Genomic DNA, 16,036 nt, shown 5'->3' with positions numbered 1-16,036 from the left:
TGTCTGGGGGCCCTCTGCCCTTCCCTCCTGCTCACTCCCAAAGGAAAACAAATGGATGTGGCAGCATCTCCAGAGCATCCAGCGCTGCTCCTGGCAGTGCCATTCCTCTCCCTGGCCCTGGCAATGCTGTGGTCACTGTGCCCGTGGTCTCTGGCCTTCATCTCCATCACACCCCGTGCTGGAGGAAGGCTTAGTGATGCCTCCCTGGAATTGTGCAGCATCCCCACAGGCTTCCTCCCTCCCCTGTGCCCACCCTGGACCTCGGGATGGGCGGGAATGTGGGTGCCAGCCGTGCCTGCTTGGCCATGGGGTGGTGACAGGATTAATCTTTGCTCCTGGCACAGCTCAGCCGATTCCTTTGGAATCTCTTGATGGGAAGATAAACCAGGAGCAGCCCCGTGTTCCTGTCCCTGTCACACCAGGCAGGTGCACCTGCCTCTCTGGGGGCTTTTCCTCCCTCCCTCCCTCCCTCCTTCCTTCCTCCCTGCTGCTTTTCTCTGTGCCCCAGAGCAAACAGGCCGGGTCCCTGCCCCGATTTGGTTAATGAGCTGGGAGATAAGCCCTGCTCCCTGATAAGGAGGGACCGATGGCCAGGTGAGATACCTGGGGGGTGCTCACCTGCCATGGGGATCCCACAGGGAGCTGCAGCTCAGGGACTTTGCTCCAGGGCACCCCAGGGGCTGGCAGCAGCTCTCCCCAGCCTTGCAGGCAGTGGGATGTGCCTGGATCCAGGTGGGATCCGTGGGATCACTCCTGGTGGTCCCACATGGGGACCCAGCTTCTGCCTTTGGGCTTTGTTCCCAGTGTGGAGCACACAGCATCTCCCAGGCCTCCTCATCGTGTTCCCTGCTCCCTCTCAGCAGTGCTGTGTGTTTAGCTGGAAAAAATCATCTTTTCCCTCCTTTTTTCCCTCTCTGTGTTAACGTGGGTGCAGCACAGGGGCTCTGCAGCATCCCTGGCTGGCCCAGGCACTCTCATCCCTCCGGAGGAGCTCCCAGCACCACGGAGCAGGGGTTCAGCACCATCAGTGGGGTTCCAGCACCCCGTCTTGGGGCGGGTGGAGGCCGTGGGGCTGGCGGGAACGGGGCTGGCTGTGGCAGCACTATTTTTGTCCCCCTGTCTGGAACGGTTTTCTCTTTATCAGCGCCTGCGTGTTTTCTCTGCTGGGGATTGATACACACAAGATGAAGTGCTCTGACATGGGAAGTGTCAGGCGAATGCTCTTATCTCAGAGACATGGTCTCCTGACCCAAACGCTGCTGATTACCACTGAGACGGGCAGGGGGGGCACCCGCAGGGGGACGTGGCCGTTGGGCTCCAGGCCCCAAAAGCAGCCGGGATCTTTGGGGTGCCAAAGGCAGAGGGGCTGCTGGGGGTTTAGGGGTGCAGGGGAGGCTGGGGATGCTGAGGCTGGGGGAGTCCAGCACTCCAGGAGCGTTTTGGGATCGGATGGGAGGTGCTGGAAGTGTGGAATAATGTGAGGTCTGGCTGCCCTGCTCAGCCACTCTGGTGGTCACTCTGCTCCCTGCCTGCCCCAGTCCTTCATGGACCCTTCCTCAGGCTCAGTTTGTGCCAGGGAATAAATCCCAACAGCTCCTTCATCCCTCCTCCTCCTCTTCCGTGTGCTGGAGGAAATGGGCAGGGGGATGCAGGGCAGGAGGGTGCCAGGGATGCAGGGCACGCACAGCCCGTGCCATGCTCATCCCCAAAACCCCTTTGCAGGGATGAGATCCCAGCTGGACGCAGAGCTGGCATCTCCATGGCCAGGGTGCCTTTGGGAGCACTGTGGCTCCAGGGGCTCCCAGGCTGTGGGAGTGGGCAGGACAGGGGGGCTGAGGCAGAGCCCATCACCAGCAGGGCTGGGGGCTCTGCAGGGTGGCAGGGACCAGCATTGTTACCCCAAATACCTTGGAGAGCCTGGACACCTCCCCAGACCTCCCAGTTCTGCCGGGATGGCACCGGCTGCTCCCCGGGATGAGCTCCAGGCAGTGCCCGGGGTGGCCAGAGGGGACCCGCGGGTGGCAGTGGCACCTGGGCCATGGCAGGTGACACCACCCAGCTCTCCCAGTCGCTCACCTCAGCTCACCCCAGCGCCGGGAGGATCCAGATGTCAGCCCTGCTAATAAACACATCAGATTTCAATCTCCGCAGCCCTGGGATCGCTTTATCCTCCCCGCGCTCCCGGCTCCAGAGGCAATTTTGCCTTCAGCCAGCGCAGCCTCCTCCCTGTCCTCGGCACCCGGGACTGCCTGCATCCCCTCGGGGCTCGGGGGGCTCTCTGTCCTGCCCTGCAGGGCTCGGGCACACACAGGATGTGCTCATTCTGTGTGCTGCTCGGTTTTGGGGGGCAGCATCCATTGAGGGGCAGGCGGCACATCCATCTGGGTATTGGTTACCTGCCATCTTATCTGCGCTCCCAAAGACAAAGGCACAGTTAAAACATTTTCGAGCAGCCTTCATAGCGTATTCACATGTTATCTAACCCATTAAACCAGAGCCTTATCAGATAATCAAAGCCATTAAGCCCTGAAGCTGCTGTGACTTCGGGTGTGGGGATGGGAAACGCTCCTTCCTCTGCCCGGGGCCGGGCTGGGACCCCCGGGCTGGGCTGGGACCCCCCACGGGACCCTCACCAGCAGCTCCAGACAGGTGCCCACACCCCCAGGATTTGGGGTGCTGCAATCGGGGAGGGTTTTGGGGCACACCCCGCTGATGCTGTGCGTGTCTCCCTGCAGATGAGCTGTAGATGCGGTCCCACACCCCCGGGATTTGGGGTGCTGCAGTCCGGGGGTGTTTTGGGGCACACCCCGCTGATGCTGTGCGTGTCTCCCCGCAGATGAGCTGGAGCTGGAGGTGCGGGATGGGCACAGACGGGTGCGGAGCCGCCGGAGCCTCCCCGAGGGCTTCTCCTGGGGCCCCTTCCCGGGCAGCATCCACAGCGAGCCGGCATCACCGGGCCACGGTGACACGGTAAGGAGCACCCGGGGGGACAGGGAGCACGGTGAGGTGGAGGAAACATTCTTTGGGATGAGAAGTCCCTGCCCGAGCTGCTCAGATTCCTCAGGGAATCTCCTGGTTTGAGGTTTCCCTGCCAGCCCAGAGCGTTCCTGCAGGCAGGGGACAGGAGGACATTGCCATCCCCTCTGCACAGGCTGCTTGGTGGCACCTGTCTCCTCACAGGGGAGATGGGATCTGCTTTTTGCCATCTCAGATTTGCTCCCTAGGGACTCTGGGAGTGCCTGGGAAGCACCAGCAGCCGTGGGCAACGTGCAGGAGAGGAGCCCCAAGGGGATGGTGGCTGTTGGTGGCTGTTGGTGGCATCACTGGGGGAGCAGCAGAGGAGGGAGGTGGCCATGAGTGTGACTCTGGGTGTTTTTAGGCTCTGGATCCTCCATCCCAGCCACATCCTTCCCTCCACATCCCCTCTGAGCCGCACACAGGCAGCTCCAGCCCAGGATCCTCAAGCCCTGGCTCCATCCCCACCTCTTCCTCCTCCTCCTCCTCCTCTCTCCTTTGCTCTTTTTTTTTTTTCTCTTTTCTTTCTCTTTTTTTTTTTTTTAAGCTCAGGCCCGTTTATCTTTGCTGAATTAAATCCTTGATTAACCCTTATCTGCCCAGTTTGGCTCCCTATCTCCTGCTTGGCGCCGTGTGTCCAGACACCCGGTACAGGATGATTGATTTCCCCAAGATATGCTCAGCTTTTTTCTGATACTTCATTTATTGTCTAAATATTTTTGCTCCCATTTCAGCAGCTCCCTTATCGAGCCCGGCTGATGATTCCCAGCCCTGCTCTCCTCTGCCACTCTCCTCCCTCCCTATCTCTGCTCGGGGAAGGGAGGAAGGAATTGCAGCCCCATCCCTGATAGGGGCTGTCACCCTCAGGTCCTTTCCTCTTTGTTGCTGGCGGCGCTGGGGGGGAGTGCTGGGGGTCTCCCCCAAATCCTGCCTGGCTCTGCTCTTCATCTCCGGGGAATAAATCCCAAACAGCTCCCTCATGCCTCCTCCTCCTCCCTGTGCTGAGGAGGAGCTGGTGAGATGTGGAGTTGTGGGAGATGTGGAGTTGTGGGAGATGTGGAGCTGTGGGAGATGATCCCAGCCTGGGGTTTTGGTGGGAGCTGGGAGCACTGGGTGGGTTTCATATTCCGTGGTGTGGAGCACCGTGTGTCCCATGGGATGAGGGAGAAGGAGAAAGAACAGGAGGAGGAGGAGGAGGAAGATGATGCCTACTCGCCCCCACCTGCTCCCACAGGGTTCCCCCAAAAGATCCTTGCTCAGGCGGGTGTGCAAACCATCTTGCAGACATCTCAGGGTGCCGAGGGCAGTGAAGCCCCTCTGTGACTGTCCCCAAGCCCCCGGGTGCCCGTGTCCCCCCCCGGGCCGGGCAGGGCAGGGCCGTGCGGATGCGCTGCGGCGGATGCGGAGCTGCTCGGGTTTCAGATGGGTGTGCGATGGTTATCGGGCTGTGCAGCCACACAGCGACCTCTTTGTTCGGGGAGAACAAGGGAGGGCTTCACGCCGGGCTGGGGCCGCCGTGGGGAGCCGGGCTGGGCACCCCGGGGTGCTGGGGGCACCTTGGGGTGCAGTGCAGGCGGCCCCTCCAGCCAGGGGTGTCCCCGTGCCGGGAGCAGAATTCCCAAGGGATCCTGGGGTCCCAAAGCCCCCAGCCCCATTTCCCGTGTCCACAGGGGCAGGGGAGGTGCACCCACCTGTGGCAGTGTCACACTTGTGTGCCACATCCACGTGCCAGCGTTACATCCATGTGCCAGTGTGTCACACACACGCACCAGTGTGCCACACCTGTGTGCCAGTGTGTCACACGCGTGTGTCACACCCTTGTGCCAATGTGTCACACCCTTGTGCAAGTGTCACACACATGCACCAGTGTGTCACGCCCACGTGCCAGTGTCATACACATGCACCAGTGTGTCACATCCATGTGCCAGCATATCACACCCTTGTGCCAGTGTCACACACATGCACCAGTGTGCCACATCCATGTGCCAGTGTGTCAAACACATGTGTCACACCCCTGTGCCAGTGTGTCACACCCATGTGCCAGTGTCACACACATGTCTTGGGGGCTTTATCAGGCTGCCAGCACTCGGCTCCTGGCAGTGATAAGGCCCCAACTGGCTGTGACTGTCAGGCTGAGTTGGAGGGGTTGGAAATATTGGGATGGATAATTAGATTTCATATCGTTACTGCAGCAGCCATCGGAGGATCAGGGAGATTAATTTCCCCCCCCTTGTGCTCATTAATATTCATTAGAATGCAGGGAGGCTGAGCTGGGCATGGGCTGAGCAGGGAGTGCTGTGACCCCCTGGCAGCCCCTCAGAGTGACCCCAGCCCCATTTTGGGAGTGCTGTGACCCCCTGGCAGCCCCTCAGAGTGACCCCAGCCCCATTTTGGGAGTGCTGTGACCCCCTGGCAGCCCCTCAGTGTGACCCCAGCCTCATTTGGGGACCATGTGACCCCCTGGCAGCCCCTCAGTGTGACCCCAGCCCCATTTTGGGAGTGCTGTGACCCCCTGGCAGCCCCTCAGAGTGACCCCAGCCCCATTTTGGGAGTGCTGTGACCCCCTGGCAGCCCCTCAGTATGACCCCAGCCTCATTTGGGGACCATGTGACCCCCTGGCAGCCCCTCAGAGTGACCCCAGCCCCATTTTGGGAGTGCTGTGGCCCCCTGGCAGCCCCTCAGTGTGACCCCAACCCCATTTTGGGGAGCATGTGACCCCCACCTCAGTGTGACCCCAGCCCCTTTTGAGGACCATGTGACCCCCTGGCAGCCCCTAGGTGTGACCCCAGCCCATTTTGGGGAGCATGTGACCCCACCTCAGTGTGACCCCAGTGCTGACCCCTGTCCCTGTCCCACAGAGCCCCCCCCTGACGCTGGTGCTGGGGGACGAGAGCTGCTGGCTGTCCCTGCTGCCCCTCGTGCCCGGAGAGCCCGATGCCAACGCCGTCATCTACAGGAAAGGTTGGTACTGGGGGCACTGGGGGTGGGTGGGAGGGGTCCCCATCCGTGTCCCCTGTCCCACTGCTGGCTGTCCCTGGGCTTGTCCCTGTCCCAGCTTCTCTAGGTGGCTGCAGCCAGTGGGGCTGGGGAGGGTATCAGCAGGGATGGGCATAGAGATGGGAGCAAGGATGGGCACAGGAATAGATCCAGGGATGGGCACAGGGGTGATTGTAAAGATGGGCACAAAGGTTCAGGAATGGGCACAAGGATTGGCAGAGGGGTGAGTGCAGAGGTGGGTGTAAGGATGCAGGGATGGGCACAGGGATGGGGACAGGAGTGGCCACAGGAATGGGTAAAGGAATGGGCACAGGGTTGTTTGCATGGATGGGCACAGGGATGGGCAGAGGGGTGAATGCAGAGATGGGTGTATGGATGCATGGATGTTGGGATGGGCATAGGAATGGGTGCAGAGATGGGCACAGGGATGTGGCAGGGATGGGTGCAGAGATCACACAGGGATTGCAGAGGGATGGGTGCAGAGATCACACAGGGATCGCACAGGGATGGATGCAGAGATCGCACAGGGATTGCACAGGGATGGGTGCGGGGATCGCACAGGGATCGCACAGGGATGGATGCAGAGATCGCACAGGGATTGCACAGGGATGGGTGCGGGGATCGCACAGGGATGTGGCAGGGATGGATGCAGGGATGGATGCAGGGATGGGTGCAGAGATCACACGGGGATGTGGCAGGGATGGATGCAGGAATGGGCACAGGGATGGATGCAGGGATCGCACAGGGATGGATGCAGAGATCACACAGGTATTGCAGAGGGATGGATGCAGAGATCGCACAGGGATGTGGCAGGGATGGATGCAGAGATCGCACAGGGATCGCACAGGGATGTGGCAGGGATGGATGCATGGATGGATGCAGGACTGGGCACAGGGATGGATGCAGAGATCGCACAGGGATGTGGCAGGGATGGATGCAGAGATCACACAGGGATTGCAGAGGGATGGGTGCAGAGATCACACAGGGATGTGGCAGGGATGGATGCAGGGATCGCACAGGGATGGATGCAGAGATCACACAGGGATTGCAGAGGGATGGATGCAGAGATCGCACAGGGATGTGGCAGGGATGGATGCAGAGATCACACAGGGATCGCACAGGGATGTGGCAGGGATGGATGCACGGATGGATGCAGGAATGGGCACAGGGATGGATGCAGAGATCACACAGGGATCGCACAGGGATGGATGCAGAGATCACACAGGGATCGCACAGGGTTGGATGCAGAGGTCGCACAGGGATGTGGCAGGGGTGGCACCGGGATGTGGCAGGGGTGGCACCGGGATATCTGCAGACCCGGGCACAAGCCGGAGCGGCTCCGGGCGGGCGGTGCGGGCTCAGCGCGGGCAGACACCGCCATCTCCAGGCCACGGCCGGGAGGGAGCAGCGGCCGTGCCGGGACCGCGGGCACAGGGCGGGACGGAGGGGCCGGGCGGGCAGGACGGGGTGCGGTGTCCCCGCTCACCGCTGTCCCCTCTGCAGACGAGGCCCTGTGGTGCCGCACGACGCGGGCGCTGCGGGAGGACGAGCCCCTGAGCGCGGCGGTGGTGGCAGAGCCGCCGGCTGTCCCCAAGCACGGCGTGAAAGCCGAGCCCGGCGAGTCCCCGTACCCGGCGGCGCTGCACTCCGACATCCAGCTGCTGCCACAGCAGGCCGGCATGGCCGCCATCCTGGCCACCGCCGTGGTCAACAGTGAGGCCGGGGGGACACGGGGAGGGAGAGGCGGGGAGGGACGCCTGGGGAGGGATACGGGGAGGGACATGCGGGGAGGGACACGCGGGGAGGGACACATGGGGAAGGACATGTCGGGAGGGACACATGGAGAGGGTAAGTGCAGAGGGACACACAGGGACATGCAGGGAGGGACACAAGGGGGGACACGCCTGTATGGACACACTGGGAGGGACACATGGGGAAGGACACACAGGGAGGGACACACAGGGACATGCTGGGAGTGACACAGAGAGTGACACAAGGGGGGACACACAGAGAGAGACATGCGGGAAGGGACACACAGGGAGGGACATGCAGGGCGACACACACAGCACCACAGCCCTGCGGGGCTCCCCAGCTGGTCCCACAGCAATGTCCCTGTCCCCAGCCCGTCCCACAGCAATGTCCCTGTCCCCAGCCTGTCCCACAGTGATGTCCCTGTCCCCAGCCCGTCCCACAGCAATGTCCCTGTCCCCTGCTCTCCACAGAGGACGTGTTCCCGTGCAAGGACTGCGGGATCTGGTACCGCAGCGAGCGCAACCTGCAGGCGCACCTGATGTACTACTGTGCCAGCCGGCAGAGCGCCCGCGCCGGCTCCCCAGCGCTGGACGAGAAGCCCAAGGAGACCTATCCCAACGAGAGGGTCTGCCCCTTCCCTCAGTGCAAGAAGAGCTGTCCCAGTGCCAGCTCCCTGGAGATCCACATGCGCAGCCATAGCGGTATGGCACGGCCTGGCATGGCACGGCACGGCCTGGCATGGCGGCCCTGGTCTGGAGGCTTTGGGGTGGCAGCATGGTGACCGGTTAGAGGAGGCTGAGCTGCTGGAGGGGCAGGGAGGATGCAGGGCTGCAGCACACTGGGCAGTGGGGTGAGGCTCTCCCCAGCTGGTTTGGGGCACTGGTTTGGCACTGCTCGCTTGTAGGTCTTCCCCCATCTCAGACCTGTAGAGAAGAGGGAGCTGGCCCTGTGGGTGTCCCCATAGTCCCTGTCCCCCTGCCCTCAGCACTGAGTGTCCATCTGTCCGGCAGGAGAGCGGCCATTTGTCTGCCTGATCTGCCTGTCCGCCTTCACCACTAAGGCCAACTGTGAGCGGCACCTGAAGGTGCACACGGACACCCTGAACGGTGAGTGTCCCACGGGGACAGCCCTGTGCCACCCAGGGATGGGCACTGTCCCTCCTGCCCTGCCCGCTCAGCCCCGTGCTCTGTCCCCTCAGGTGTCTGCCACAGCTGTGGCTTCATCTCCACCACGAGGGACATCCTGTACAGCCACCTGGTCACCAACCACATGATCTGCCAGCCGGGCTCCAAGGGCGAGGTGTTCTCACCTGGGTCAGCCCTTCCTGCTGCCAAACCCCTCGCTCCTGGTGAGTCCTGGGGCTGTGGCCATGGGGGACATGGGATGGCATTGTCACCCAGGGCTTGTCCCCAGCTGGGCCTGCTGGTAGGAAGGGAGGTGGGGATGCTACAGTGTCCCTGTGCCAGGATGTTGGGACTGGGGAACGGGGTGCCAGGGGTGTTGGGAAGAGGACATGGCAAGCATCCCTCTGCCAGGATGAGTGAAACAGGGAACGGGGTGAGGATCCTGCCCTGGGGGTGTCATTAACAGGGGGACAGGGCAGCACCCCATGCTGGTGCTGATCCTCCCTGTGCCGGTTCTGTTGGTGACACTGTCCCCTCTGTCCCCCTGCAGGGCTGAGCCAGCCGAACAACGCGTCCCTGCGCAAGTGCAGCCTGGGCGCGTTCCTGCCCGAGGCGCTGCCGGCCCTGCCGCCGCACGTGGTGCTGCCGGGCCCCGACACCGCTCCGGTACCGACACCGACACCACCGGTACCGGCACCGCCCGCCTCGCCCCCCGACCCCCGGGCCGGCAAACTCTCACCCCCAGCCCAGCCGCAGAACGGGGAAGGGCCTTCATCGGCATCCTCCTCCTCCTCCTCCTCCTCCACGTCCGGCGAGCCCGTGCGCATCAAGGAGGAGCCGGCGGGCAGCCCGGCCAGCGAGGCAGAGGCGCCCAGGAGCGGGGAGGGGGCCGGCAGCCCCGAGGGCGGCTCCCGGACCTCGTCCCCCCGCAGCCTGGCCTCGGCCAAGGTGAAGTCGGAGCTCGCCAGCCCCACGCCGGGCTCCAGCCCCGTGCCCAGCGAGCCGGGGACGGGCACGGCCGGCGGCACCGTGTTCCTGCCGCAGTACGTGTTCGGCCACGAGGCCGCCGTGGTGCCGCAGGCCTCGGAGATCCTGGCCAAGATGTCGGAGCTGGTGCACAGCCGGCTGAAGCAGGGCCACGGGGGCACGGTGCCACCTGCCATCTACACGGGCACGCCGCCGGTGCCCAAGGGCGCCACGTGCTTCGAGTGCGAGATCACCTTCAACAACATCAACAACTACTACGTGCACAAGCGCCTGTACTGCTCCAGCCGGCACCTGGCCGAGGACAGCCCCCCCGGGGCACGCAAGCTCAAAGCTCCCCCCGGGGCATCCAAGGGTCCCCTGGCCCCGGGGACGCTGCTGTCCCCCCCGGCGGGCAACGGGCAGGGCCCGGCAGCGGGGGACGGGGACGCCGGGCGCGATGCCACCCCGCCATCCGCCACACCGGAGGGCAAGGCTGAAGAAGGGGGCACCAAAGCGGGGTCCCCCGAGGCAGAGGGCAACTCGGGGCGGTGCAGCGAGGACAGCCAGAGCCCCGGCAGCTCGGCGGGCGACGAGGGGGACGAGGACCCCAGCAAGACGCTGTGCGAGGCCTGCAACATCCGCTTCAGCCGCCACGAGACCTACGTGGTGCACAAGCGCTTCTACTGCGCCTCGCGGCACGATCCCCCGCTGCGCCGCCCCGCCGCCCCCAAAGTGCCCTTCCTGCCGCAGCCCCTGCGCACCCGCAAGCGCCGCAAGCTCTACGAGATCCACGGCGCCGCTCGCCGCCCCGCGGAGCCCCCGCCGGCCCCGGAGCCCCCGCCCGCGGAGCCGCCCGCGGCCGCCCCCGAGCCCCGCGCCGGCCCCATGGACGCCGAGGGTCCCATCGACCTGAGCAAGAAACCGCGCTGGCAGAGCGAGCCGGCACCCACACCGGTACCGGCACCGGCGCCGCTGCTGCCCCTGGCCGACTACCACGAGTGCACGGCGTGCCGCATCAGCTTCAACAGCCTGGACGCGTACCTGGCGCACAAGAAGTACCGGTGCCCGGCCACGCCGCTGCAGCCCCGCACGCTGGAGCACCTGCAGAAGATGAAGGGCGCCATGGCCGCCCCGCTCAAGGGCCGGCACAGCCCCGGCAGCCCCGGTGAAGGGGACCCCGACGGAGGGGTGCGGGTGAGGGCGGCCCCGGCGGGCAGCCCCGGCATCCCCTACCCCGGGGCGGACTCGCTGCAGCGTCACCCCAAGGGCTCCCTGCCACCGCCGGGGGCCAAGGGTCCCCTGGCCGCCTGTCCCTACTGTCCCCTCAACGGGGCCATCAAGGGCGACCTCCTGGAGCACTTCCGAAACGCCCACGGGCTCTTCGTGGCCAAGCCGGGACCACCGGAGGCGCCCGGTGCCAGCAGGACGCCCGAGCCCCCGCTGCCCACCGCGTCCCCTCCGCGCCCGCCCGGCCCTCGCCTCCGCCGGGACAGCGCCAAGGAGGGCAGGGACAGCAGGGACAGCCCCCGGCCCCCCGGCTCGCCCGCCTCGCCCGCAGCCCCCGAGGCTCTGCGGGAAGCCCCCCGCAAGCCCCCCACGCCCCCCGCCTACACGGACAGGGGGGTGCAGACGCCCCCGGGCAAGGCCGTGCCCGGCCCGGTGCCCAACGGCAACCACAGGTACTGTCGCCTGTGCAACATCAAGTTCAGCAGCCTGTCCACCTTCATCGCCCACAAGAAGTATTACTGCTCCTCCCACGCCGCCGAGCACGTCAAGTAACCCCCCCAGAGCCCCCCGGCACCGCTCGGGGGGCTGCAGGGGCTGGGGGGTGGAACCGGTGCCTGACACCCCCCATGTGCAGGGGTTGGGGTGATGGAGGATCCCCCCAGGAGGCTCCACCGGGGCAGCTTCGGCATCTGGAGAGCCCCAAAGTTCACCCGGGTTGGGGGGTGAGGACACTGGAGGTGGGGTCAGCCCCCACCTGTGCCCCGGGGGGAAACTGAGGCAGGAGGACTGTGCATGGCCCTGCCCTGGGGGCTGCAGGGGGCTTTGCCCCGTAGACACTACGGGGCTGGGGTGGGGGGCACGGCACCCCAGGAAATCTGGGGGTCTCCCCACCATAGAGCAGAGCCTGTGAGGATGGAGCTGCCCTGGGAACTGTGTGTATAAATAAGTGTGTACAGAAATAAATATGTCTGCTAAACACCTGTGTGGGGTGGGGGACACTTCGGGGGCTGGCACGGCCACCAGCACCCCCCCGAGGGGCTGGGACATGGGGACATGGGGTGTGTACAGCCACAGTGACAGCAGGGACAGGGCATGATGTCCCCACGCTGTCCCCGCGTGGCACCTCAGCAGCCATGGGGCAAAGTGCTGCTCCCAGATGGGGCTCAGCTGGTGCTGATGGCTCATTAATTATCAAGGTAATTAAGCCCCACAATGCCGGGTGGGGCTCAGGTCTCTGCCACAGAGCAGTCCCTGCCTGCAGCTCCCTGCACCCTGCTGTGGGTGCCCAGGTGAGTGTGGCTCGGGTCTGGTGTCCCCCACAGGGTGACAGGGGAGGATGGCCCTGAGGACCCCCCAGAGCATCACTCCTCACCTCCCCATGGCTCATCCCAGTGCTTCCCAGTATTCCCAGGCCAGCAGAGGCGGGCAGTGGGTTGTTCCTCTCCTTCCCACCCTCTCTGGCAGGGGTTGTGCCTCAGGATCTTTCTGGGAACACTTGGGGACAGTCCCAAGGGCCAGGTCACTGGAGCCCAGTGCCCCCAGCCCTGTTTGTTTCCCAGCTGGTATCCCTGGAGCTGCTGGGCCCTTGGGATGCCCCCAGACCTGGCCAGGCCAGCAGCAGCACGCAGGGTTGTGCAAGGCTGGGGTGGGCACAGGGACTGCCCCTGCCCAGGGCTGCCAACGGGGCTGGGGAGCCCAGGGACAGAACACCCCCTCGTGTCCCTCCCTCTGTGCCAGTCCTGCGCAGGCAGGGGCACAGGGAGATCTCTCATCCCTTTAAAGGGAGCGAGGACAGGCATGGTGCCAGCTGCCACAGACCAGGGCTTTGGGGTTAGCCCCATTACTGTGTTGTGGGTGTCTCAGCTCTGTGCCAAGGGGTGGGAGCCAGGCTCTGGTGCCAGGGAGGAGGAGGAGGATGATGATGAAGGCAGCAGCTCCCCTGGGGAAGCGCTTGCGACAGGTTCCCTCCTGGCACCTCTTACACCACCACCAGCTCAGGGTGCCAAGCAGTGCAAGGGCTGAGCGTCCTGGGTGTCCCCCCCACAAAGACAGCACAAAACACAGCTGAATTCAGGAGAACTTTACTTAAATAAATATATTTACAGAGCAGCAGCTATTCCAGAGCAGGCTTGGCCACACTCAGCCAGCGGAGTGCAAGGAGAGGCTGTGCCAGGCACCGTGGCAGCCTCTGCCCAGGCATTGACCTAGCAGGGTGCTGAGACCCCCGAGGGCTGGGGGGACAGCAGAGGGGACAGGCCAGGCCAGCCAGCCTCACTGTGACATCTTCTTGTAGGGCAGGGCGGGGAGGCTGCAGGGCAGGAGGTTCTGCAGGGGCAGCGAGCTCTTCTCCTCTTCCTTCTGCTCCTCCTCGGTGGCATCCAGGAGCTGCTGCATGTAGCACGAGGTGCCCAGCAGGACGTGGCCCGTGGCCTGCATGCTGAACAGCGCCCAGCGCAGGGCTTCCCTGGGCAGGGAGAGAGGGGTCAGCGTGGCACAGCCGGGCTGGGCAGTGTCCCTGTCCCCAGAGTGGCCCCAGAGTGTCCCCAAAGCCCCACACTCACTTCACCAGGCGCCGGGCCCCGTAGCAGCGCAGGTCGTAGGACATGCTGTAGGTGCCATACAGGGTGGCTTTGACGTTGAGGCAGCCCAGGTCCTTCGGGTGGGTCTTGTACAGGTCGAAGGTGACGCAGGCGACGTCGATCCTGCGCGGGGGCTTGCGGGACAGGCTCACCTGGTAGCCACGTGTCTGTGGAACAGCAGCACCACGGTCACCTGCTGCACCCCACCCTCCCAATCCCACCTCAGCGTGGGACAGAGGGAACAAACCAGCCCCTCAGGGGTCCCTCACCTTGGGGGCAGTCCAGCTCTGCCCCTTGCTCAGGGCCATCAGGGCCGTGCCCTCCTCCAGGGTCCGGAAGAAGGATTCTGTCTCCACGGCCGTGCCGTCCTCATCCAGCACCAGCGCGATGGGCGCGGGCAGGGCCAGGGCGCTCTGGGCCTGCGGAGGGGCTGGGGGTCAGCAGGGCTGGGGGCAGGCCCTGGGCGGGCAGACAGAGCCCAGACAGACGGACAGAGGACAGACAGACCTGGCGCAGCAGCTCGGCCAGGCTGGGGGCCATGACGCCCTTGCGCACGCTGCGGTCCCCGTTGCACACGCGGTAGGGCTTGGGCCGTGGGGCCGGGCCCGCCAGCAGCTGCTGGGTCATGGAGGCGCTGGCTGAGACACATCTGGGAAAGGACACAGGGATTGGGGTGTTCTGAGAGCCAGCAGGACCCCCTGGCAGTGACAGCACTCAGGGAGGGATCTGGGGGATGTCCCCCATGCTGGGGACAGGGGGTCCATGGCACTTACTTGGACACGGGGGCAGCCAGGCGCTGGCTCAGGGATTTGGCGTAGTCCATCTTCCAAGGGGCACGGAGCAGCCTGCGGGGAGGAAGGACAGTGGCTCCTGTCAGCTCAAGATCTGTTCCCACCAGCACGTCCAACTCTGCTCCAGGGGTTCTTCCGCTGCTTTCAGCTCCCGTCTGCTCCAGATCTCCCCGCTGGCAACGCCGGTGACAGAATTGAGCCCGAGCTCTGTCACCGCTGCCTTTACAGGGGCTGGTCCTGCCCTTTGGCCGGGGCCAGGCCAGCGGTGGCCGCCCGGCCAGAGTCCCCTGCCAGCAGGGCTCTTGCGCAAAGGGACACGCGAGGGCTGAGTCAGCGCTGGAGCAAAGGTGAGACAGCAGCCCTGGGCTCCTGGGAGAGGGCACCGGGGCTTTGGGGCCAGGAACACCCATGGGAGCACCCCAGCCCTGCCGCTCCAGGGGTGTCTCCAGCCTGGAGCCTGATCCAGGGCTATCTCCAGCCAGGAGCCTCACGGGGGTCCAGCGGAGCTCCCATCCCCTCACCTCCAGGGAACGGCAGCTCTTCTCCCGAGGATCAAACCCGTCCGCCTCACCTGCCCTTATGTACCTGTCACAGAGGCTCCTCCCTCCCCAGGCCGCACCCTCCTGCCCGCCGGGCCCAATGGGTCCGGTCCGGCCGGGGAGGGACCGGGAGCGGGGCGGGTCCGGCTGAGGGGACACCGGGAACCGGGCGGGTCCGTTCGGGGAAGGTCCGGCTGACAGGGTCCCATCAATCCGTACGAACGCTCCCGTGGGTGTCACAGGACGGTGCCAGGCTGTGCCCAGGGACAGGAGGAGGTGCACCGTCCATGAACCAAACCACGAGAGGTTCCCTCTGAACGCGAGGGAGAGCCTGTGCCCATGGAGGGTGGCACAGCCCTGGCACAGCTGCCCAGGGATGTGGGGTGTCCTGTCAGGAGCCATCCCAAAGCCACCTGGACGTGTCCCTGTGTCACCTGCCCCAGGTGCCCCTGGCAGAGCTCCCGAACATTCCCCGATCCGGCGGCACGCGGGTGCCCCGTCCCTGTGCGCGGGTGCGACCCGGGCACATCTGGAACCTGGCACATCCCTGCCCCTCCACGTGCCCGCCCGCACACACCCCATGTGCAGATGTTGGCGCGTTCACGCGTCCAGCTGTGCGCGCACACCTGCGCTCCGTCCACGCCGTGCGCGGCCCCTTTAAGAGACCGGGGAGGGGGGGAGATCAGAGCGCGCGCTCCCCCCTCCCCTCGGCTCGCGCCGCCGGGCCCCGTCGCGCGCGGATGACGTCACGCCATGGCCGCCCTGCGCCGCCGCGAGTAGAGGCCGCTCCGCCGCCCCGTCCCGCGCTGCCGCCGCCGCCCCGCCGGTCCCCGCCGGCCCCCGCCGCCCCCGGCCCGCCCCCGCCGCGCCCCGCACCGCGCCGGGCCCCCGCCGCCCCCCGACATCGGTGAGCCGCCGCCCGCGCCGCCGCGGCCTAGCGCCCGGGAGGGGGGGCGGGCCCGGGCCCGGCGGGGGGAGCGGGGGCGGCACCGGGGAGGGGGGGACGGGGGCAGCCCCGGGAGCGGGAACGGGGCGGGCGGCGGGGA

The 16,036-nt window shown here is 65.4% G+C and overlaps 2 protein-coding genes across 2 annotated transcripts in view; one reads left to right on the top strand and one right to left on the bottom strand.

Moving 5' to 3' along the window:
- The window catches only part of ZFPM1 (zinc finger protein, FOG family member 1), a 36,470-nt gene extending 24,451 nt beyond the window's left edge, over window positions 1-12,019 (top strand). Inside the window, exons 4-10 of the mRNA XM_054296387.1 lie at window positions 2,837-2,970; window positions 5,874-5,976; window positions 7,516-7,725; window positions 8,235-8,465; window positions 8,775-8,870; window positions 8,963-9,112; window positions 9,439-12,019. Of these exons, the coding sequence (XP_054152362.1) occupies window positions 2,837-2,970; window positions 5,874-5,976; window positions 7,516-7,725; window positions 8,235-8,465; window positions 8,775-8,870; window positions 8,963-9,112; window positions 9,439-11,633 (3,119 nt within the window). The 3' untranslated portion in view covers window positions 11,634-12,019. The remainder of the gene's footprint in view (window positions 1-2,836; window positions 2,971-5,873; window positions 5,977-7,515; window positions 7,726-8,234; window positions 8,466-8,774; window positions 8,871-8,962; window positions 9,113-9,438) is intronic.
- A 1,178-nt stretch (window positions 12,020-13,197) lies between these two features.
- Window positions 13,198-15,700, bottom strand: CIDEC (cell death inducing DFFA like effector c). The gene is made up of 6 exons (XM_054269442.1): window positions 15,617-15,700; window positions 14,434-14,505; window positions 14,168-14,309; window positions 13,930-14,079; window positions 13,643-13,827; window positions 13,198-13,545 (listed from the first exon to the last, which is right to left on the bottom strand). The coding sequence occupies exons 2-6, from the start codon at window positions 14,481-14,483 to the stop codon at window positions 13,353-13,355; spliced, it is 720 nt and encodes a 239-aa protein (XP_054125417.1). The 5' UTR covers window positions 14,484-14,505; window positions 15,617-15,700; the 3' UTR covers window positions 13,198-13,352.
- Window positions 15,701-16,036: the final 336 nt, after the last annotated feature.

Source organism: Melozone crissalis, unplaced genomic scaffold (assembly GCF_028551555.1).
Source record: "Melozone crissalis strain CALT ecotype California unplaced genomic scaffold, PUWL_Pcris_2 ptg000007l_1, whole genome shotgun sequence".
Lineage (NCBI taxonomy): Eukaryota > Metazoa > Chordata > Aves > Passeriformes > Passerellidae > Melozone > Melozone crissalis.
This window is presented reverse-complemented; position numbering and strand designations above follow the sequence as displayed.